This window comes from Rhinoraja longicauda, chromosome 13, assembly GCF_053455715.1.
Source record: "Rhinoraja longicauda isolate Sanriku21f chromosome 13, sRhiLon1.1, whole genome shotgun sequence".
Lineage (NCBI taxonomy): Eukaryota > Metazoa > Chordata > Chondrichthyes > Rajiformes > Arhynchobatidae > Rhinoraja > Rhinoraja longicauda.
The window spans coordinates 35564811-35589533 of NC_135965.1; the positions used below are offsets into that span (position 1 = coordinate 35564811).

Consider the following 24723-nt stretch of genomic DNA (forward strand, 5'->3'; position numbering starts at 1 on the left):
CTCCTTCCCCTCCCCTCCCCTCCCCCCATTTCCCTCGCTCCCCACTCACCCACTCCATTCCCCCTCAACCCCCCTTATCCTCCCTCCTCCACTCACCCACTCCCTGCCCCCTTTATCTCCCCCTCTCACCCACTCCATCCCACCTCAACCCCCCTTATCTCCCCCCCCCCCCCCCGTTTGCATCATCGCAAAGGCGAAATATTGTAAGTTGAAGCATCGTAAGTCGGGGAGCATCAACGGGCCCCACTGCGCAGGCACGGACCCGTTGGGTTCCCATCGTGACGTCGAACACTCACCCACTCCATTCCCCCTCAACCCCCCCTTATCCACCTCCTCCCCTCCCCTCCACTCACCCACTCCATCCCCCCTCAACCCCCCTTATACTAGACTGAGTTGGGTCCAAATTTCTCCTGGGGCAACCCTCCCCCCAAACGACGATCCTGCGGGCCCGGCAACTCTCTCCAAGGGACGAAGCCTGTTGCTGGGTGGGGAGTGTCCCCCCGGGGTCGTGGGTGAGAGAGGGGGGATAGGGAAGGGGAGAGGGTGCCACTCACCTTGGCCCCGTGCTGCCAGAGTGAGCCGTGGACCCAAAGCCTCACCTGCATTGGTCTAGCACCCTCCCCTCCCCCACTCCCCCTACTTACCCACTCCATCCCCCCTCAACCGCCCTTACCCCCCCTCCTCCCATCCTTCCCACCCACCCCCATCTCCCTCCCTCCCCATCTACTCCCCCCACCCTCACTCTCCCCCCTCCCCCGCCCACTCGCCCCCTCCCTCTCCCCCAACCCCCCCCCTCACTCATCCACTCCAACCCTCCTCAACATTAACGGGACCCAACTGCGCAGGCTCGGACCCGTTGGGTTCTGCAATCGCGGATCCAGTAAGTATTAAATGAACGGGACCCAACTGCTCAAAAGTCATCAGTGGGGAAGTTATTTTTACAATGAACCTGGGTAAATTAAAAGACACTATTTGATTTTACAAATGAACTTGAATTTGCATAACACATTATTACTACAGAAAGTAGAACTAGAACAGTGTAATGTAATTCGCTCAGATATGACAAAAATGTACAAAGGAAAACTAAGGGATATCTTCATTAGAACTCCAATTGTCACAACTATGAATTGATGTGATGGAACTAATCAGTTAGCCCCAGTCCACTGCTCTTTTGCTTTGGTCTACAGATCTTTTTTGTGGAGTAGAATAAATTGAAATGGAATGTTTCTAGTTGTTGGGTGATGCAGCATCAGGACAGAAATACATCTATATAATTGAATATATAGGATTTAGGCAAGGATATTTTGTTCATCATTGCACATGGAGCAGGACCTTTATTATCCTTGAATAATAACTGAAATGGTTGTATCTTTCAGAGCACTGCAGAGCTGTCACGATGATGCATCTAAGTTTGTCTTTCTTCTTGCTAAGCCAGGCTGTAACTACCTAGAACAGGAAGACTTCATCCCACTGCTACAGGTCTGTACCTTCCATCTTTGGAATCTTTTAAATGCAATACACCATTTCACAAAGTCATTTATTCACAAAATGCTGGAGTAACTCAGCAGGTCAGGCAGCATCTCAGGAGAGAAGGAATGGGTGACGTTTCACAAAGTCAAATCCTTAACTATTTTCTGAGATAGCTGAGCCGTTTCTTTAATTTGGTTTATTGGGTTTAGAAACAAGTGCTTTGAATGGCAGCCTGGAGGTGTTCAGAGTAGAAGCACAGTGCAACCACAGATCGGATTGTTAATTATGTGCAGCATGGATGGTGGAAAGTTAGAAATAGTAGGTCTTTAACTTAATAGTAGGTGTTGGAATCGTTGCCATTCATTCTAGGGAAATTTTCCAAATATATATATACCGTGTAAGTGATATCAAAGCAACGGAACTGAGCCTTATTAAAACTTAAGCAAATGTATTTCAATATAAACAAATGTAACCTCATCCCTTTCAGTCTTAAAGCAACAGTGTCACTTTTTAATATTGAAAAAAACAAAAACTAGTGTGGATATCCAGAGAAACTTGGAAGTCAACATGTATGAATCTTAGAATTATTATAGAAGACAATTGAAAAAGAACAATCAAACAACCTAACAATGCTAAAGTTTATATTTGGAGAGCCAAAATACAAAGGATCATAATTATTGCAAAGTGCTAGACAACAATTCAGAAATATTCTTTTCAGTTCTGGGTACTGGTACTTTGGAAAGATTTCATTAGTCTCGAAGGGAGCAAGATCTATTAAAATGACATGAGTGTTGTACACAAACTAGGGTTGTATTCCCTGAATTTAGACGATTACTGTGTGTCTGGAGATTATTACTGCTGGCTGGGAAAATATAGTATGTATGGATGTAGTTCAAAAAGTTATAGAGCCGGCCTATCAGGGCTGAAGTTAGGAAACACTTCAAAGCTTTTGTCATATTTTGAAACTCCTTTTAAATGTTAATTAATGCTAGATCAAATGTCACTCCGTCATCTTACCTTTGCTGGATAAGAATTTATCAAAGTTATCAAGAGGTTATGAAATTAGATCACAGGTTCAGCCATGGTCTCATTGGATGTTAGAACAAGCTCAAATAAATGAATGCTCAACTACTATCTCCCCAGATTTGTTAGTGATGTGTTAATTATTCAAATTTCACCTAATGCATTAATTGTGAGTAAATAATTAGTGGATGTGGGCATTCTGAAATAACATCAGTTAACATTGGTAAACTCAGCTAACCGGCATTAATGAAGTGACAAACCATTCCAATTACGCGGCAATGAATCTCCACTATAATCAATTCACATTAATACTCATCAATGTTAAACCTTAACGTTGTTTTCTGCCTGACCTCAGTATCTGGAAACAAAAAATAAATTAACTGTATCACAAACATTTAAGGTGTTGGTACTATTGCAGGAAGATCTTCATATGTTATTGTGTAAGTTTATGGAATGATCAGAATTAAAACTTGAAGTTACAGTATGGAAACAGGCACATCACCCAAAAGTGCCCACACTGACCAACATATCCCATCTACACTAGTCCCACCTGTGTTTAGCCCATATCCCGCTAAACCTATCCTATCCATGTACCTGTCTAAATGTTTAAATTATCTCATGATAGTTTTCTCTGTTTTGAATGTGAAACTGTTTCGGGAAGAGATTCCACAGTATCAGCACTATTTATAGGAGCATTGAAGGGACCATCAAAGACTAGGCTCCATCTGGCTTACCTTCAGCCTTCTGCTTGTTGCATGGTACAAAGTAATAATGTTGTTAACTATTCATGGTAATCACACCATATCAATTAGTCTACAACATTGAGGAAAACGCCAGTTGTGGAAGATTTTAGGAATCTTGGGTTCAAATTCTGGGAATCCTAGGTCTAAATTCTAATGCTCCAAATTGCTGGATAGTCATAATTACTTTAAGGCCAGAGGTTTTTTTGCATTCTACTTCTGTTATTGTCTGGGATAATATTTCATAAGAAAGGCACAAAAGTCATTTCTTCTCCGCATCTTCATAATTTTCAGATCCATTCTGTTTAACTTTTTCCTTTAGGCTGCTTACAATACAAACTGCTTCTCTGTAAAAGCTTCCAACCTCTTGGATCATAATCACCCACATAATTGTACATGTTTACAAATAAACCACGCGGCTATCAATCCGCTTTGGCAAGTGATGTTCAGAAAATAACGACTCCCTTCAGACGGATATAGTTCTCGGATAGTTGGATGTGGTCCAGTCCTGTGAATTAGAAGACAGGCACAATAAAACACAAACTTCAGCACAGTTGCGAAAGTTCTTCGATGTATCTTTCTGCGCAAAATTAAAAGTTCTCTGCCTCCACACTGATTCCACACATATTAAACGCTGAAGTCAAGCATAGTTAACCTTGTGACTGCTAACCACAATTGGGGATCTACAGCATACACCTCCAAACTTTCAATAGTAAAACTAATTAGTTAAGAGCAAGGCTGGCAAGATAACAGACTCTTAGCTGATGAAGGATATTGAGGCTCTGGTCAGGATACGGGAGCTATATATCAGGTGTAGAAGTATATCAAGTATCAACTGGGATCAAGTGAATCTCTTGAGTATGAGGGATGTGGGAGTACACTTCAGAAGGAAATTAGAAGCGCAAAAAGGGGTCACGAGATATCTTGGCAGATAAGATAAAGGAGAATCCCAAGAAACTCTTAAGTATATTAAGGGTAACTAGGGAGTGAATAGTTGTCCTTAAGGATCAGTATGATCATCTATGTGTGGAACCACAGAAGTTGTGCGAGGTCTTAAATGAATATTTCTCATCAGTATTGATTGTGGAGAAGGTCAGGGAATGTGGGGGATTCAGAAAAGAAAACAGTGATGTCATTACAAAAGAGGGGGTGCTGGCTGTGTGCGAGGGTCATGAAGGTGGATAAATCCCTGAGGCCTGACCAAGTGCATCCTTGGACGTTGTGGGAAGCAGAGGAAGGCATTGGAATGGCCTGGCAGAGATTTTTTTGTATCTTCCTCAGCCATGGGTGAGGTACCAGAAGACTGGAGAGTGGCTAATGCTGTGCCTTTACTTAAGAAGGGTTTGAATATGCTGCATGAATGTAGCATAAGGCATGAATGTCACACAATCACGCAGAACAACATTTCTGATCAAAAGTACTGGAGTAACTCAGCGGGACAGTGAGCATCTCTGGAGAACATGGATAAATGATGCTTCAGTTTGGGACCCTTCTTCAGACAACATCATGTGGAATGACTCCCCTAATGTCTCTCCTGGGTTCTACTGCTCCTCTCTAACAGGGAACCTCAGTATTCACACCACTGGGTCCTGCCACCCTTCCTCCTATAAATTTTTATGATGCTCTTAAAATTAGATTTTTATTTCTGAAATTCTCAACACTTGTTTACATTAAATAAGAAGGGCTTCTTTGCAATATAAAAATGTTGCAAGTTCTTGGCATCCCTTGGGCTGCCAGAGCATTATCTACTTTCCCAGGAATAATCAGACATTTCCAAACAGGGTCAGTTAATGTCCCAGTTATCACACTCACTGGCTCTGATATTCATTACTGATCTAAGTAAAGGTCATTGTTCATTTGTACAGCAGATGGTGCTATTGTAGGAATCTAGATCTTCCCACTGTAAAATTGTACCGATCTATTGGCACAAATACAAATTTTAGGCTCTACTGTATACTACGGTAATATCTTTTATGAGTGGGAGGGTGCAACAAATCTATCATTAAGTACAGCTAAGTAATGCACCAACATTTTAATTGTACTTATCCATAAGCAGATTCAACATACAAGTACTTTTCAATTGCAGAAGTTGGAAATGAGGGTGCAATGCCTTTATTTTCTGATCCAGTAGGAGAACCACTGGATTCGTAGCTAGAGCAGGCTTTTGTACCAGCCAACCCTCTTGTTCCTTGATGTTTTGGGTGTGGCAAATTACAATAATGTTGTGGATAACCAAGAGCATTTCCAATGCCATTGGGCCTTAGACTACATATTGAAGGATGGTGTTAAGAACAATTCATCCTGATCATTTTATAGTAACTATATCTAACGGTACCACCACGTATCTCCAGTACCCAAGAAGCATTTGTGAATGAGTTGTGACCCAAAATCCAAAAGTCTTAAATTCCTTTTCATCACTTAAAAAAAAGACATTAAATCTTGCTGATTTCTCAGTTATGAATCCTATTAAAGCATGCAGCATGTTTAAAGTTTACCCCTGTGCTTGTTTCACTGGCTAATTGAATTAAAAACAGCTGCTAGAAGATCCTACAAGTAGCAGCACCCCTCTAAATAAGAGGTAAATGTGTACAGAAATTGCCCACTGTTCCCTTTCATACAAAGGAAAGCACTTTAATTGGTGATAATTCACAGATTTTTTTAAATAGCGCTCATTTTGATAGTTTGCTTTTCATATACTAGATGTTTTGCCTGCTAATTGTAAGTTTTATAGTGTTATAAGGGTGCCACTTGTTGAGTTTGATATTCTCTGTATATTCTTGTTTGTTCTTAATTTATCCTGCCCTAACTGTTTATGTGAATATCACCTCAGTTTAGAGATATGACAGTAGAGCTTCTAAATTACTGCTGTGTTGCATGTAAACCTGGACCAGTACTCCAGGTGGAGTCTGAAGAAGGGTTCTGACCTGAAACCTCGCCTATTCCTTTTACCAGAGGTGCTGCCTAACCCACTGAGTTACTCCAGTATTTTGTGTTTATCTCCAGTACTCCACAATTTAACCAACTGAATTTTTTATTTTTAAAGATGCAGTGACCAAAGAAATTACACCCAAATTACTGGGAAAAAAACTCATCTGGTTCAGATGTCTGTTCGGGTGCAAAATTTAAACCAATTTGGCCATTCTGTAGATGCCCTAATCTGACTTGATCTGGGCTTGTGAGTCAGGATCCAGATACCAAAAAAAAATCACGGTGTGTTAATTCCAAGGTCTGTAAATGAGTTACCTGGAAGCAGGTTAACAGGGTGAGTTATAAGTGCTCTTCCACTCCCACTTTAGTGATATGGAGACGAGGCCTGGGCCTAAGATTCCATCACCTCTAGCTAGTTCCTCCCTGTGGTTAGCCTGCATTAACTCTGTATTCAGTGCCTCTTATGTGTAGTCTCAACATATGATTGTCAATCCCTTCCTAAATGGATTGTCACTTATCTTACTCCTCAAATGATTTAATATGCTAACAGAATTTTTTTTCCCCACTGTCGCACTGAAAAATGTTATCTGAGCACATAGGGTTGTGACTTTTGTTGATGCCCAACACAGCCCTCATATGATGTCGGATCCTGTCAGACGTGGGTGGGAACCAAAGTCTCTGATCGGGTACACTAACATCATCTGCTACCCATAACCAATCTGGCTGAAATGACACCAGATACAATGATGTGGTAGATTTATAATTGCCCTCTGAAATGACCAAGCAAGCCACTTAGTTCAAGGCCAATCATGGCTATCATCATCCCATCCTGCAAACAAATATATAATGCCAACCAACCACTCATAATGCCAACCACTTTCTTGAACACCTAAAAAGTTGATACCACTGATAGGTTAAAGCTAATGTTTTACTAATTTATTATTATTTCTCAATATATCTCTCCATTTGGCCCTGATTAAGTTTTCAACAGTATTGGAGAGAGCTACGTGTTGAAAATTAGTGAATCCCGACCAGAAACTTACTTATCCATGTTCTCCAGAGTTGTCAAGAGAGAGCTAGATAGAGCTCTTAAGGATAGCGGAGTCAGGGGGTATGGGGAGAAAGCAGGAACGGGGTACTGATTAAGAATGATCAGCCATGATCACATTGAATGGTGGTGCTGGCTCGAAGGGCCGAATGGCCTACTCCTGCACCTATTGTCTATTGTCTGACCCGCTGAGTTACTCCAGCACTTTGTGTCTTCCTGCGCATTATTCATTTTAAAATCGCCTTTCAACTTTAAATGGAATCGCTATGTCTGAGTATTTCCTTTGGACATTTGGCATTTCGCAGTGATCAGCATCATAATAAAGATAGACATAAAATGCTGGAGTAACTCAGCAGGACAGGCAGCATCTCTGGAGAGAAGGAATGGGTGACGTTTCGGGTCGAGACTTCTTCATATTAAATACAGCTTTAAAAAAAAATTGGCATGCATGTTAGGAAAGCCATTTAATAACACTCATCCGAGTACACGAATTGATTCAAACAACTCTCGTGTCTCTGGAGGAACAACGTACCACTGGGACCCAAATTAAATGTGATGTCCAAAATGGTACGTTTACACAGGGGAAACTGTAGAGAACGCTAGGAGCCAAACGCTAGTGATTAGTATGCCAACCACAGCAGGAGTTCAGCTGAAATACAAATTAGGCAAAAAAATATGGTAACTTTATAGCCTTCAGCTATAATTGGCTTGTTAGTGATTTGAAGTTATTTCTACAAGATAATTAAAGTAATTTAAAATCATCAAGATGACTAGGAAATCTTTTCTTCAACTGACAAAATAGTTAAGTCAACTGCCTTACAGTTGAGCAGGGCAGTACAATCTTGAGTATTTGTGAAACATCATTTGACCGGCAAAGCAAATTAACTATGAAGTTACTCCCCTGAGCTTGTTGCAGGAGATATCCCTGTTATCTCCGCACACAGAAGCTGTTCTCCCTCAAAGCTCGCAGTACATCATCAAGATTATTTTGTTACAATAATCTTGCATAGATTGGGTTTTTTGATCAAAACAATTTTTTTGCTTCAAAGTTCAAAGTCCTTTCCTACAACTTTTCATTTTATTAATAAAAAAGTTGGCGGTGAGGAAACGGCATCTGGCACAAACACCTGAGTTGAGCCCGCACCCAAGATTATCAACAAATAGGTATCAAACAGTTTGGAGGAAGAAAGTAAATGCAAAAAGCTGCCCTTCTAGGATCTGACATCAGACCTGGACCGACAAAACATGAGGCTTTGAAGTGATGCCTCCCATGATAAATCCACGTGACCATCCGAGTTAGGTGCTGGGATATTGGTAGTGATCATGCTTAACTAACGGGTGGTACATGGAGAATGCAAACCTGAAGAAAGCAGTAGATTAAAAACAAACGCATGCACACACACCACTGACAAGGTCATTGTCGTGAATAATCTTATCATCATGGATGTGCCATCATTGTTTACGTCCCCCACTGGCCTTCACATGACATCAGTTTAGCAGTATTAAGTTCAAAATCGATGCTGAAATCTGAAATAAAAAGTGATAATGCTGGAAATACCCAGCAAAACAGACAGCATAAGTGGAGAGCGAGAGAGAAAGTTAACTATTGAAGTTAGTGACACTTCAATTCAAGGGACCATTCCTGATGGCATCTGAATGAATGCTTACTTAAATGAAACATTAATGCTGTTTCTCTCTGCACTGCGTATTTCCAGTATTTTCTGTTTCTATTTAGTAATTAGCAATCTAGAGACCTGGAGTAAAGTTCCATAGTCATAAGTTCAAGTTCTGATCACCCCATTGCAAGAAGGATTTGGAGGCTTTGGAAAGGGTGCAGAGGAATTTTACTGGAATGTTGCCTGTATTAGGGGATATTAGCTACAGGGAGAGGTTGGACAGAATTGGATTATTTTCTCTGGAACGCTGGAGGTTGCGGGGAAACCTGATAGAAATGTATAAAATTATGAGGCATAGATAGGGTAGACAGTTAGATCCTTTTTCCCAGGATGGAAAATTCAAATGCTAGAGGCCACAGCTTTAAGGTGAGGGGAGGAAAATTTAAAGATGTGCAGGGCGACTGTTTTTTACTAAGGGCAGTGAGGTATATATGATAGTGGCACTTAAGAGGCTTTTGGAAAATCAAATGGATATGGAGGGATGTGCTCAGGGAGATAAGAGAAGGTATTGGCCTCGTGTTCAGCACAGACATTATGGCCTGTTCTTCTGCTGGACTGTTCTATGTTCTAAGTGTCAACTCTAGCTGAGGATTTTAAATTCCATTAAACAATCTGGAATTAGTTAAAAAATGTGTAAGAAGGAACTGCAGATGCTGGTTTAAACTGATGATAGACGCAAAAAGCTGGAGTAATTCAGCGGGACAGGCAGTATCTCTGGAGAGAAGGAATGGGTGACGTTTCGGGTCGAGAGTCTCGACCCGAAACATTTTGTGTCCATATTTGTTTTTAAATAATTTGTATTAACAATGTTAAGCATTAAACATGTGATTGCAATAAACACCCATCTAATTCACTGCTGTCTTTCAGAGAATGCTCTCAGGAAATCAGCTGTCCTTAGTTGATTTGGCCTATGTTCGGCCCATAGCATGTGATTGTTGAATGCCTCACAAATGGACTAGCAAGTCCATTTGCTATGGACTGATGTCTACTTCTGTCTAAGAAAATAACTGCAGATTCACAAAATGCTGGAGTAACTCAGCAAGTCAGACAGCATCTCAGGAGAGAAGGAATGGGTGATGTTTCGGGTTGAGACCCTTCAGAAGGGTCTCGACCCGAAACGTCACCCATTCCTTCTCTCCTGAGATGCTGCCTGACCTGCTGAGTTACTCCAGCATTTTGTGAAATAAATACCTTCTACTTCTGTCTAGACACTTTCAGGGAATTTGGCATGGGTATTTAATACTGTCCTTGCCAGCAATGTACTCCCATGAGAGGAATAAAATAATTTATAGGGCTTCCACGATTTATCAGAAATTAGCTTAGGAATTGCAATTAACCTGGAAATTCATTAATTCCTCGAGCATTTAATGAGATTATGCAAATAATTTAACACCTTGAATACAATTAAAACAAACACATAGAAACCTCTCACCTTTTCCATGTGAAATTAAATTCTCTAAATTTTGGTTCATAAGAATCTCTTTTATCATTTGTAAATAAACATACCGTAAATTATTTAAATAGGATTATCCTTGATCAGAATCTCATTCCTAATGTTTCTGCAATTACCTTGCATGGTGTTAAGCCTTGAGTTATGTATTGCAAACTGAAGCTGTGCTCCGATAACATCAATGTTTATAAATGACTATATTTAAAATAACGCAGTGAGTGAGTTAGTCGCGAGAATGTGCCCAAGGGATGTTTGTCCTATTTGTAACTGAAGAACAATGACCAACTTATTTCCAGTGGTAAAATATCTGTGGAGAATAAGTGGAGAATAAAAAATATCTGAGCTTTTCAATAAGAATTTTGTGTCCATCTTCATAGCAAAGGATATAAACACACTCCAGTTGATGCAGGAAGCTTAGAACATGCAATGTTAAAATCTTTCCAGAAATTAGTAATTTAAAAAAAAACTTTTAGAAACTAAAGGGAATAAAAGCCAACAAATGCTCCACTCATCATGGTCTATGTCTGAGGGTACTAAAAGAGATGGCTGCGGAGATTAAATATGTTACTTGTGACCTGTTAAAATTCTGGAAGGGTTTCAACAGATTATAATGCAGAAAATGTAGCACTGCTTTTCAGGAATGGGAGGGGACAGGCAATGATAAACCTCTGTCTAGTTATCTAGACATTAGTTGTTAAGAAGATGTGAATGTTAATTATTAAAAAAGTAGTAACTTTGAAAAGCATACCATGATCATGCAACATGTAAGGTTGCATTATGAATGAGAAATTATATATTTCAGTCTTAAGAGGATATGATGAGCAAGCCGCAGAAACGATGGTGTTTTTAGATTTTTAAAAGGCATCCAATATTGTGCCACATTATTTATCACAAGGACACGTACATTTATGGGTAGTTACATGGTAAATTGGCAGAAAACATTATTTGGAGTTCAGAAGAATAAAATGTCATCTCATTGAAGCCAATTAGATTCTGAAGCAACTTGACAAGGTGAATACAGATTTTTTTTTTCATAGCAGGGGAGTTTAAAACTAAGGGATACAGACTTGAAGTATGGGTCAATATTTAAGTTGAAGTCAAGGCATTCTGACGATGAGAATGTTGTGTTTCAAAGAATCCCAGAGATCACTCAGTCATTGGTGAAGACTGAGATTGATAAGTTTTTGGAAACCTGGGGAATTTAGGCATTTTGGAAAATGGGTAGGAATTAAGATGCAATCTAATAAGGAAATAGGATGAAAAGACATGTTGCCTGCTCCTGTTTCTTATACTTGCTTGCATTTCTTATGTTTCATTTTAGCAATAAAACCTCAAAGTCATTTTACTACTTGTAGTGAACTTTGCACAAGTTTACAGAAATGTAAAGGAAATATTATCCTCTTTCACAACTTGAATATGAGATTAGCCCTGTTTAAGGTGTTTTTAAAACTATCCTTTGTTGGGAGAAGTTTAAGAACTGCATGTCAGAGCCAACTTAGGTCATTCGGGAATGAAATGAAGCAGCACTTTATCACTGAAGGCAATTAATATCTGGGATTCACTTCATGCAGAAATCTGCAGATTTGGGAGTAATCAGAGCTCTTAAGATTGAGAAAAGTTTTTTGTTAGGTGGAGATAACCAAGGGAAAAAAAAAGACATGTAAAATGATGTGTAGGGAGGAACTGCCGATGCTTGTTTAAACCGAAGATAGACACAAAAAGCTGGAGTAACTTTTGGAAGGATTCTTTTCTCCAGGGTTGCTGCCTGGCCCTACATGTAAAATGATGTTGAATTGCAGAAGAGCCTTGATATAACCCAATGGCAGAGGGTGCTTGAGGGGCGATGGTCAACAACTATTGCTAATGCTAATGTTCCTGAGCCATAAAGTCTTGGTACAGGGTCTGTATCGATATATCGATGAGTTGTGTTAATTTTGCCAGGTAGAATGATCCAGATTCAAAGACTAATTATATTTTTAAATGTCCCCCCATAGGATATTGTGGATACTCATCCGGGGCTCACGTTTTTGAAGGATGCACCAGAATTCCATTCACGATACATTACCACGGTAATGTCAGGTTGGAAAAGCTGCACTTGCAAATCACGGGTTTCACAATAGGTGTCCCAAAGGAAATCCCCGAGGAAATTCCTCCGGGAATCTGGTTCCTGAGGGAATGTCAGGGGGAATCTGGAATCCCCAAGGTCACTGGACATCTCACTTTGATGAATGTTTACTGTTTATGATTTTTTTTAAATTGCCATCTGCAAATATCAATAGTTTTATGCAGTGACAACACTTTGGTACCTTTGGCTATTGGACATTGTTCCCCAAAGTGTGTGGTGACAATTGCAATGGGTTATTCCATACAGAGCGGTTTGAGAACTGACATATTAGTATTGTGATTTTCCTGCGTTCTGAAGTATGTTGCGATAATATTCTTCATTATTATGCTGCCACTTCAAAATACCACTGGCAACTGGTGGTCTGGCACCTCCTTTAATCCTGTCAAAATTACGAGAGCATACTTGAAATCCCCCCCCCAGAAGTCCCCTCAAAAATGTGGCTGGAGAAAAATGAAACCATATACAGTTTCTTATATAAAGCTTGAGGCTCAGTTAGATATTGGCAAGTATGATGTTGTAGCAAATACAGAGACATGGCTGCAAGAGGACTAGGGCTGGAGCTGGAAATTCAGGGGTATACGTCCTATCGAAAAGACAGGCAGGTGGGCAGAGGGGGTGGGGTCGCTCTGTTGGTAAGGAATGATATTCAGTCCCTTGCAAGGGGTGACATAGAATCAGGAGATGTAGAGTCAGTATGGATAGAACTGAGGAATTGTAAGGGTAAAAAGACCCTAATGGGAGTTATCTCTACAGGCCCCAAACAGTAGCCAGGACATAAGGTGCAATACTTTTTCACAAAATGCTGGAGTAACTCAGCAGGTCAGGCAGCATCTCAGGAGAGAAGGAATGGGCGGTGTTTCGGGGCGAGACCCTTCTTCAGACTGATGTCAGGACATAAGGTGCAAGTTGAATCAAGAGTTAAAATTGGCATGTTGCAAAGGTAATGCTATGGTGGCTATGGGAGATTTCAGCATGCAGATAGACTGAGAAAATCAGGTTGGTACTGGACCCCAAGAAAGGGAGTTTATGGAGTGCCTCCAAGATGGATTCTTAGAGCAGCTTGTACTGGAGCCTACCAGGGAGATGACAATTCTGGATTTAGTGTTGTGTAATGAACCGGATTTGATAAGGGAACTCAAGGTAAAAGAGCCATTAGGAAGTAGTGTTCATAATGACAAGTTTCAATCTACAATTTGAGAGAGAGAAGGGAAAATCAGAAGTGTCAGCAATACAGTTGAACAAAGGGGACTATGGAGGCATGAGGGAGGAGCTGGCCGAGTTGACTGGAAAGAGACCTTAGCAGGGAAGACAGGGCAGATGCATGACAGATGCAGTTTAATGTGGATAAATGTGAGGTTATCCAGTTTGGTGGTAAGAACAGGAAGGCAGATTATTATCTGAATGGTGTCAAGTTAGGAAAACGGGAGTCTGAAGAAGGGTCTCGACCCGAAACGTCACCCATTCCTTCTCTCCCGAGATGCTGCCTGACCTGCTGAGTTACTCCAGCATTTTGTGAATAAATCGATTTGCACCAGCATCTGCAGTTATTTTCTTATAAGTACAACGAGATCTGGGTGTCCTAGTTCATCAGTCACTGAAAGTAAGCATGCAGTTACAGCAGGCAGTGAAGAAAGCTAATGGAATGTCGGCCTTCATAACAAAAGGAGTTGAGTATAGGCGCAAAGAGGTCCTTCTGCAGTTGTACAGGGCCCTAGACCACACCTGGAGTATTGTGTGCAGTTTTGGTCTCCAAATTTGAGGAAGGACATTCTTACTATTGAGGGAGTGCAGCGTAGGTTCACGAGGTTAATTCACGGAATGGCGGGACTCGTATGTTGAAAGACTGGAGCGACTGGGCTTGTATACTCTGGAATTTAGAAGGATGAGAGGGGGTCTTATTGAAACATTTAAGATTATTAAGGGATTAGACACGCTAGAGGCAGGAAACGTGTTCCCGATGTAGGGGGAATCCCGAACTCAGAGAGTTGTGAAGCTGGTGAACTCTGCCTCAGAAGGCAGTGGAGGCCAATTCCCTGGATGCTTTCAAAAGAGAGTTAGATAGAGCTCTAAATGATAGCGGAGTCAAGGGATATGGGGAGAAGGCAGGAACAGGGTACTGATTGTGGATGATCAGCTATGATCACGGTAAATGGTGGTGCTGGCTCAAAGGGCCGAATGGCCTACTCCTGCACCTATTGTCTATTGTCTTTTTCCTCACCTCACCTGTTGTGCTACAGATAAAGTTTATTATTGCCATGACCAAAACAAATGTACCATTGGGAAAGGACCCATTCTGGATATCCCATGATCAGATTTCTCTTCTATTTGTGGTTTCCATTGTTATCAAAACTGCTGCTTTATCCACTTCTTCAACTCCCTCAAATGCTGTGCAGGTTTCTCAGGAGCTAGTGTCCCGAAATTAAATCCCCTTCAGTGATTGGTGAAGGAAAGGATTTTGAGATCCCGGTGTCAGAAAAATAGTCAGGTTTGGGTGATTACCTCACAAACAAAAAGGCAAAGGGGTTAACAACAGCAGCCACTTCTGTGTGCATGAGTAAGTGCTAAGGATTTCAAAATCCTCATGTCATGGAAAGAGTGAGTGGTCAAAGGTAACCTCTATCATAGGACTCTCCTTATTAGGTAGGTAGCTTGTCATTGGTTTTCTTGATGCGTGAATAATGTTAATCCTTTGGTTTATTAACAAGTCATGGTGAGGTGATTAAAATAGAATGCTAATTTCTCCTTGGCGATCAGACACATTGTTGAGGTTGGCAAGACCCTACTGGCATTTTTATTGGATGGCTGTCTAAACTGCAGCATGGAACTGCTGTCTGCCCTTTTCTCCTGGGAATCAGCACTGTTTGATTTCTGCAGATCTCTGCGCCGTGGGTTTATTTATGGTTTGTTTATTTTCTTTCACCATAGGTTATACAGAGAATATTCTACACAGTCAACAGATCCTGGTCTGGCAAGATAACACTGACGGAACTGAGGAAGAGCAACTTCCTGCAAGTACGTAAAGGTCCAGATTTCCTACAATTTGTCAGACAGAGCAGTATGTTATCAGCAACAAAGCTGAGAGCATAAAATCACAATTAAAAAATGGGCAAGTCTGCTTATTTTGTCATATCAGTTCTTCCATTTTGGGCGCAGCTGAAGAGTTGCTGCCTTACAGTGCTTGCAACGCCGGAGACCCAGGTTCGATGCCGACTACGGGTGCTGTCTGCATGGACCCGTAGTCCATGACTTTGTGGGTTTTCTCCAAGAACTTCAGTTTCCTCCCGCATTCTAATTGGCTTGGTGTATGCGTAAATTGTCCCTAGTGTGTAGAGGATAGTGTTAATGTGCGGGGATCACTGGTCGGCGCGGACTCGGTGGTCCGAAGGGCCTGTTTCCGCGTTGTATCTCTAAAACTAAAAACTAAAACACTGGATATCTCCGACAAGCTTAGCAAATTGTAGAAACAAGGAACTGTAGATGCTGGTTCACACAAGAGGACACAATTGCTGGAGTAACTCAACAGGTCAGGCAACATCTCTGGAGAACATGGACAAGTGATGTTTCTGGTTTAGGACCCTTCTTCAAACTTAGCACGTTGTTTAGATTCACCAAGAAGAGGCCATTTACCATCTCAGCTGCCCAATTTGAACACTTGCAACAGTTGCTTGTTGTAACTTCACAACAAGTGGATAAAGAAAAATATTCAATACGTCGAATGGTAAAATAATTGAGGAAAGTTTTACAGTATATCTCGGTTTGCTTTACTGCATCTCTGAGAGAAGAGATTCCTATAGCATAGAGACTGCTAAGCTCCATGTATCTAACATGTCCTGTTGATCTTTGACACTCTTCATAAATAGGTAATGGGGATTTTATTTTGTTAATTTGCGCGCTGAAAATATTATCTGGTACTGTGTTTATTTTAACAGATATCTTTGTTGTCTGTGTGAGAATTGGATTATCATTTGAAGATTTTGATGTAAACTAATAACTCAAATTTTATTTGAAAACATGTTGGCCCAAGTTTTGTAGCTTTCCCTTTTAGATCTGCCTGTGAACATTTAGATGTTAAATGAATGAATGAATAAGTTCATTGGCCAAGTATGTACACATACAAGGAATGTGCCTTGGTGCTCCGCTCGCAAGTAACAACATGAACATACAATAAACAAATAAGACTAAAGCATAAAACATTAAAAATACAACATTACAGTTTAAACATGTGAGTGAAATAAACCAGAGCAAAAAGAGACTACAGACTTTTGAATATTGAGTAGAGCTACTACTCGCGGAAAAAAAGTTGTTTTTATGTCTGGCTGTGGCTGCTTTGACAGTCCGGAGTCGCCTTCCAGAGGGAAGTGCTTCAAAGAATTTGTGGTCAGGGTGAGAGGGGTCAGAGATGATCTTGCCCGCTCGCTTCCTTGCAGTGTACAGTTCGTCAATGGGGGGAAGGTTGCAACCAACAACCTTCTTGGCTGATTGAGGAGGAGTGGGTGTTGAAGGGTCCAGTCTTTGCAGAATGGAGTCAGGCTGTGAGTAGGTGTGAAGTGGTGATTGGGGGTGGGGGGCCCAGGGTTATGTTTCTGTTTCGCGAACCTGCAGTAGAACTCATTCAGGTCGTTGGCCAGCTGATGATTGTCCAAGGAGTCCAAGGGGTTTTCCTCTTGTAGCTGGTGATTTCTTGCAAGCCCTTCCACACTGAAGATGAGTCATTAGCTGAGAACTTGCTCTTCAGCTTCTCAGAGCACCTTTCCTTGGCAGCTCTGATTCCTCTTCTCAGCTTGTACTTGGCGTGCCTGTAGAGGTCTGCATCCCCGCTCCTGTAGGCCTCATAATTTGACTGGCGGAGCTGTCTGAGTTCTGCTATGAACCAGGGCTTGTCGTTATTGAACCAGATCCGGGTCTTGGTGGGAATGCAACTGTCCTCGCAAAAGCTGACATAGGATGTCACAGTGTCTGTGTACTCATCGAGGCTTGTGGTTGCTTCCCTGAACAAATTATGTTGTCCCTAAAGTAGTTGGTAATATGAGCAAAGTGGTAGGGGGAGGGTGGGCTGATCATCCAGCACTTTGGTGAACAACGAGTACTTTCTCTCTGTGAGCGCATGGATAACACCCGTGTATTCTAATTTTCTCCCACATTCCTAAAATTTGCCTGTTGGGTGAGCTATTTGGCCAGTGTAAATTACACCATATACATGGGTGGTAGGAGAACGAGGGAGGAGTTGCTGGACATGTGAGAGAATAGATTACCAACAAATAGGTAATGGCATGGGATTGATTGGGTTATCATTTGAAGAGCAGGACTAGATTCAATGGGCTGAATGATCTCCCTGGATCCAGTCTTCAATGTTGTATGAAATAAAGGGAAGTGAAATTGGGAATAGCATGTACTTTCTGTAATTGGTATCTAAATTTGAGCAGTTTTAGGAGGATCAATGTCACAATTATAAGCGGTAGCTGGTTTATAATCATGTAATTTTTAAAAGCTACAATCCAATGGGGGAAAGGTTGTCCTGAACGGCATTAAAGTTGTGGAGTGATAATCCAGCTGAAACCAACTAGATCTGCCTTGCCACTAAGACAGATGACATTTCATCCAGTCCTGACCACTCCTCTGAACCACTGCATTATTCCCACCATCACGTTTACTTGATCTTGCATTTCTCTAGAGCTCCAGTCCTTCCTGCCACAGCTAATCCATGAAGTAGAGCAGATCCTGATGTCCTGCCCATCGACTGCCCAATAGCCCTTCAACAAGTTGTCTTTTTACGACGGAGACGCATAAAAAACAGTTCAATACATTTCAAATAATTAAAGATCATTTAAAATTATAAATGAAAGGTGAGAGTGTGAAGATGAATTAGAGTGGGCGACTTCAATTTTAGATCAAGTATAAAAAGAGAAGTAGAGGAAGGTAAAAGTCTGAATTGAGGAAGAGAGACTGGGCAGAAAAATAATTAAGAATGAAAGTGATGTAAACCTATCAATAAAAAACATTAATATTAAGAGAAAATGAAGAAAATATCCAAGAATATTTGGCTACACTTTACAAAGAAGGTGGATGATGCCATTCACGTGCAGTGCATTTGGCTTCATGACTCAGCATGTTGGGATTGCACCCCACAGGAGGGCCCGGTGATGAAATGGAAGTCAGGGCATTGAACTCAAGCTCATCTCTGGCTTCCATATACAAATGCTCAGGTGCAGTCATCAGGGATTACTTGCTACACAAAGAGCTTCTTACTGGTAAATCTTTATCAGCAGAAGGTAGGGGCCTTTGTTACCAGTTCCATGCTTTTACTGAGCAAACCCAGAGTGTAATGATGTGAGAATAATCAATTTATTACTGCCAATGTTCCTGCTATTTAATAACATTTGCCTTTTGCCTTTAGACTCTTGCCCTCCTGGAGGAAGAGGAGGACATCAACCAAATTACAGACTACTTCTCTTATGAGCATTTCTATGTTATTTACTGTAAATTTTGGGAACTTGACACTGACCATGACCTCTTTGTTGACCAGAAGGACTTGGCCAGACACAATGACCATGGTAAGTAATTCTGTAACTGGCATAGCAATGTGTGTTAAATGTTATCTAATAATATTTGTGTAGTAACTTAAGGTTTTCATATCTTCTGTATATATTACTAAAACTCTCATCTTGTTTGATTGGCCGTTTGTTTGTTTGGCCGTTTATTTGTGTGTTGATCTGGAAATACAGCCAAAACTGTACACGATAGCGTGACAATTTTAGGCCTACCATACTCACCATTGTCCTGGGGTGGGCTGGAGGATGTTTTGTTCAAATTGGTGTTATATTTTTAAAGTTATTGACATTTTAAAGTTAAAAAAATCACTTCTCCATTTCCCTGGCCGTCAGCTGCGTTTGACATCACAATGGGACCCGCCCGATTGATGGGAGTGGTGGCCAATGGGGGGGGGAGGACGTTGACCGCTGGGGGGCGGGACCCACCTGCGTGATGGTCAATGAGGGGTGCCCAAGATGGCCACCAGGGACAGGACCCAGGGAAGTGGCAGCCAATGAGGAGTGGGGGGGGTACCCAAGATGGCCACCAGGGGCGGGACCAGCCCAAGTGACGGACAAGTGGCTGAGTGGTAGAATCTATGGGAATTGTTGTAAAGTAAAAAATGGATTCGTGCAGGATTAGTATAACTGTTCCTTGATATTGATATGGACTCAGTGGATAATAAGTCTGCTTATGACTCTTTGACTCTCTGAGTATGGAATAAAACATAACTATATGTCCTTTGAGTCTTCCCTGGCTCTTTTGAAAACAATATAATAAGTACTTTAAATGTTCTCTATTTTCCTGTTATTTTAAAATTTCTCATTCATGTATTATTCGACCCCCCCCCCCCGTGTGATGGGGGTGGTGGCCAATGGGGGGTGTGTGCCCAAGATGGCCACCGGGGGTGGTCCAACCCGAGTGACTGGTGGCAGCCAATGAGGGGGAGGGAGGAGAGCTCTCCTGCGCACGGGGCCGGCGTGAGTGGCTCCCTCTCCCCTATCCTGTCCTCCCGTCAGTTTTAAGGGAGGTTGGGGGGGGGGGGGTAGAGTGGGTGAGTGTCGTCAGTTGGGGGAGGGTTTTCCGGGCCCTGCAGGAGAGGTTTGGACGGAGGGTTGCCGGCCCCGCAGGAGAGATTTGGTCCCAACGGGTCCACGCCCGGCTAGTGTCTTCTAAATCTCACTGAGAAAATGTTAACTACTTCAAGAATTGTTACATTCTCTATTTGTTTGCCAATTTTTGAAACTCATTTTTTCTTCTGGGTCTGGTGATAATGAGTCATGCTAAAGAGTTTTCTCCTTTCTCTCATCTCTCTCTCTCTCTTTGGCTTTTTCTCTCTATTTTTTTTTCTCTCTCTCTGTCTCTCGCTTTCTCTCTTCTCTCTTTCTCTCTCGCTCACACACACACACACACACACTCACTGCAACTCATCAGAACTAGCACAAACTCTGTTCACCTCCTGACAGTGTGGGAGTAATCAAAACTGTTCTTCAATAACATTTATTATATATTAAGTGGCATATTGGAAAGTTATTAGTTGTAACATGAGGTGCTTTTGCTTTAAGTTTGAGTTACAGAAATAGTTACTCCAATTTTAACCCGTGGCATGCTGAGCCGGAAGAGATCAACATCAATTTTCTCCTAAATCACTTATGCAAGCCTGAGATATTGTACGTGAAGTGGATTATTTAAGTTGTCCAGGCTTCATACTCGGCCTGAACCTGGTATCAAATCCATGAGCAAAGGGGTATTGAATGGAAATCCATTCCTTCTCACCAGAGATGCTGCCTGTCCCGCTGAAACAGAGTAATGGCAAAGGAATACGACAACATTTCCTCCACTCTCACTTTGAATTGAATTCTCATGCTAGAGAAAAAATGTCTGATCATTCAACCCCAGTCAATGGCATTATAGGTGCCAAATCAATTGACTGTGCATTGTCCTCTGCCTCCCAAATTTCAATGAATGCAACTGACTGAGCAAATTCTTGGAAGGCAAAATACAAACACATATCCAACATATTTTAATAAAGGAGCATAAAATACATTAAAGACAGAACATCGTGTTTGCAAAATGCTAACAGAATAATCTAAGCAAAATTTGTTTTTTCCCTGTTTCTAATTTTAACAAGTAGCAGTTCATAGAGAAATCGGTGATAACGACTCTGAATCTCATTGATTTTGACTGCACGGGATGCCTCGCATAAATCCTCAAGTTTAATCTTTACAAAGCAGTATCATTGCTGACATTTTGAACACTTCATTTTGGCTTTCATCAAAGCTCTCTGCTAAATCTCCGAGGAAATACCGTGAGTTCTGGCCTTAATTCTCTTTATATTTCTTCTGCCTTATTTGCCATCAGGTAAAACCTGATGAGACTTGACAGATTAAATGGTGTCTTTCTGTTCTTTTTCCAGAATCCCTGCTATAATCATTCTAGCCATTATATTTGACTCTGAAAGATTCAGTGAAAGATTCACTGAAAACGGAAGACCTTTGTAAATAATATAACGTCGTAACCAATCACATATCAGTATCATGGACCAGTTGGGTAAAAAATAGCAATCCGTGGCCAATGCTTAAAATGTTTACAGAAAGCCTTGGTAGAATGTTTTGATTAAAGTCAAGACGTGAGTCCAATATGTCAGCCTTAATGCTCTGCTAGAAAGAATAATTGTGTGGATTTCTTTGAGACAGCTTTTGCCGTCAAAATTAATTAGACCCAGTCTTTATCAGTGATTCCTTGACTAAATGCTACTTGTTAAATTTTAAATGCATTAAAACGAGGAAAGCGCAAAATCACTAGTGTCCTTTTTTCTTGCATAAAGACAAGAGGTGTAATAAGGAATTCAGGTTGTTTTCTCCTTCAGTTCCAGCGTAGACCAACCACAGGGTTCCCTGCTTTAGCAGAGGCTATGATGATCAGGAGTTGCTTCAGCAGCAGCTCCCTCCTTGTTCAAAGTCTCAGTATTAACCCCATTGCTACCTGCAGCATCATGTTCAACCCAAGAAATATTGCTATTTTTATTTTTCTCCACAGCTATCTCTAATAGAATTATTGAACGAATATTCTCCGGTGCAGTCACAAGGTGAGTGTTACATCGTCATTTATGCATAATTATTTTTTTTTTAAACATTGAGCTATTTCAAAATTGGGGTTGTCACTTTGGAGTTGCATTGTGTTTTTTGAGCAGTTGATTGATAAAGATATGTGACTGGAATGGAGGACGCAGAGAGGGACTCTGATATTCAAGATAGCTTTATTTGTCATCCAAAAAAACGATTTTTTTGGACGAAATTCAGTCGTCCAACAATAAAAGCATTAAAATAGGCAGATTACACAATAAAGCATTAAAATAGGCAAATTACACAACCCCAAAAACACACAAAAAAAGAAACATCCATCACAGTGAGTCTCCTCCAGTCCTCTCCTCACTGTGACGGAAGGCCACAATGTGTTTTCCCTTCCCCTGCCGTCTTCTCCCGCGGTCAGGTTGTGGTTGCAGGCCGCGCCGGACGGTCCGCAGCGGGTCGACCCAAGCCCCGCGATCCGGGGCGGGCAAACACGCTGCCGCTGTTGCTGCATGTCGGGGCGGTCGGGGCTCCCGACATTGAAGCCCCCGCCCAGCAGAGAAAAATCCCGCGGCCTATTTTAGGCCGCGCCGGACGGTGAAATGTCCGCGACCCAAGCCCCGCGATCCGTGGCGGGCGAATACGCTGCCGCTGCCGGAGCTCCCGATGTCGGCATCCACGCGGCCCGAGCCTAAGGCGAGTCGCAGCCGCTCCCGCAGCCTCCGAAGACGGCCGGCTCCGCTGATGGTAAGTCCGATCCGCGGGCTCTGCGAACCAGAGCCCTGGAGGCCGCCAGTTCCAGGAGTTGGGCCAATGGTAGGCCGCAGCAGGAACGGAGACCCGACCCAGAAAACAAAGGTCGGGTCTCCGTTCGGAAGGGACACATATTTACAATTTTACAGTTCCCCCCCTCCCCCCCCCCACATAGTACACAAACGCAAAAACACGACATCACATCGACAATTAAGACACAAAAAAACAACAAAACACAAAGACAAATGGCCCGCAGGTAAGCCGCAGCTGCTATGGCAGCGCCGCCATTTTGGCATAGAGTAGATGGTAAGATAATTTGCCTTGTGCATTGGTGTCAAAGACTCAGAGCGATAATTTTAAGGTGGGAAGTAAGAGTTTAAAGGGGATTAGAGAATTAATGTTTTTCTTCCAGAGGTGGATTGCAGGTGAGCTCGCCGATAGAAGTAGAAATTAGCTTTATCTGCCCTGGATTATGGGTGTGGGTTGGAGATTATGGGTGTGGGTTGGAGATTATGGGTGTGGGTTGGAGATTTTACTTTTTTTTTAAGAACATTTTGCATTTGTCTTCTTGAAAAGAGATTTAGTAAGATTTAGTTTTAAATTGGTAAATACAACACATCTGTCTTTGATTTTCAGGGGAAACTGTGTGCAGCGGGATGGTCGAATGAGCTATGCTGATTTTGTATGGTTTCTCCTTTCAGAAGAAGATAAGAAGAATTCCACAAGGTAGTTTTTATAACAAGGTTGTGAATGAGCATTTCCAACTCTTAGTATCTGTACACCTCTGTGTTTATTATTCATTCCTGCAATATGGACATTGTCAAGTTCAGCATTTATTGCCCATCCTCATTTGACTTTAAGAAGGTGGCAGTGAATAGACCTGTTTCTGCAGCATCAACTGGAAGAGACATCAAGGCAAGTTTGACAAGTTAAAAGAGTGGACAAATACATACCAGATGCAATAAAACATGGATAAATGAGAAACAAGCCACCTTGGTAAGAAACAAAGAGTCAGTCTGAAGAAGAGTCTCGACCCGAAACGTCACCCATTCCTTCTCTCCTGAGATGCTGCCTGACCCGCTGAGTTACACCAGCATTTTGCGATACCAGCATTATTTAGATGGTAACAGGTTGGGAAATATTCACAGTCAAAGAATGTTTTATACTCCAATTGCTGAAAACTAAGTTCCAGGCAAAGCAGGCAGATAAAAAGGCAGATGGATGTTGACCCTCATTGCAAAGGATCTTGAGTACAGGAGCAAGGATTTTATATAGGACCTTGGTGATGTCTGCAGTATTGTGTATGGTTTTGGTTTCGTTACCTGAGAATGGAAATAGTTATCATAGAGATAGTGTAATGAAGATCCACCAGGCTGATTACTGGAATGGTGGAATGGCTTTATGAGAAGCAGTTGGGTTAACAAGGCCTGTATTCAGAAGAGTTTAGAAGAATGTGAGGCAGTCACATTGGCAATTGAAAAATATTTGAAAGGACTGGACAAGCATGGTACTCTGCGGATGTTTCCTTAACTGGATAGTCCAGAATCTTGGATCATAGTCTCAGAATATGAGGTAAAGAACAGATGACCCCTCCATTACGACAGTTCGGGTAATGGAAATTCACCCTTGTGGAATTCACAAATCACTAATACCAAACACCTGGGATACGGAATAAAATTTTGCTCTTCTGAAGTTTCTGGGTGGTGCAGGGTTAGAGTTACTGCCTTACTACTCCAGAGACCCAAGTTCCATCCTGACTACGGGTGCTGTCTGTGTGAAGTTTGTACGTTCTCCCTGTGACTGCGTGGGTTTTCTCCGGGTGCTCCGGTTTCCTCCCACATTCCAAAGACTAACAGATTTGTAAGTTAATTGGCTTTGGTAAAATTGTAAAAAATTGTCCCTAGTGTGTAG

General features: G+C 41.7%; 1 protein-coding gene across 7 annotated transcripts in view; it reads left to right on the forward strand.

Annotated features, from left to right (window-relative positions):
- The window catches only part of ppp2r3a (protein phosphatase 2, regulatory subunit B'', alpha), a 265190-nt gene that overhangs the window by 225523 nt on the left and 14944 nt on the right, over positions 1–24723 (forward strand). For 6 of the 7 annotated variants that reach the window (XM_078410763.1, XM_078410764.1, XM_078410767.1 and 3 more), the window contains 6 exons: positions 1377–1479; positions 12330–12404; positions 15386–15472; positions 18855–19011; positions 22028–22076; positions 23449–23538. In XM_078410763.1, the coding sequence (XP_078266889.1) occupies positions 1377–1479; positions 12330–12404; positions 15386–15472; positions 18855–19011; positions 22028–22076; positions 23449–23538 (561 nt within the window). The remainder of the gene's footprint in view (positions 1–1376; positions 1480–12329; positions 12405–15385; positions 15473–18854; positions 19012–22027; positions 22077–23448; positions 23539–24723) is intronic. The other variant, XM_078410768.1, reaches the window with a different exon arrangement.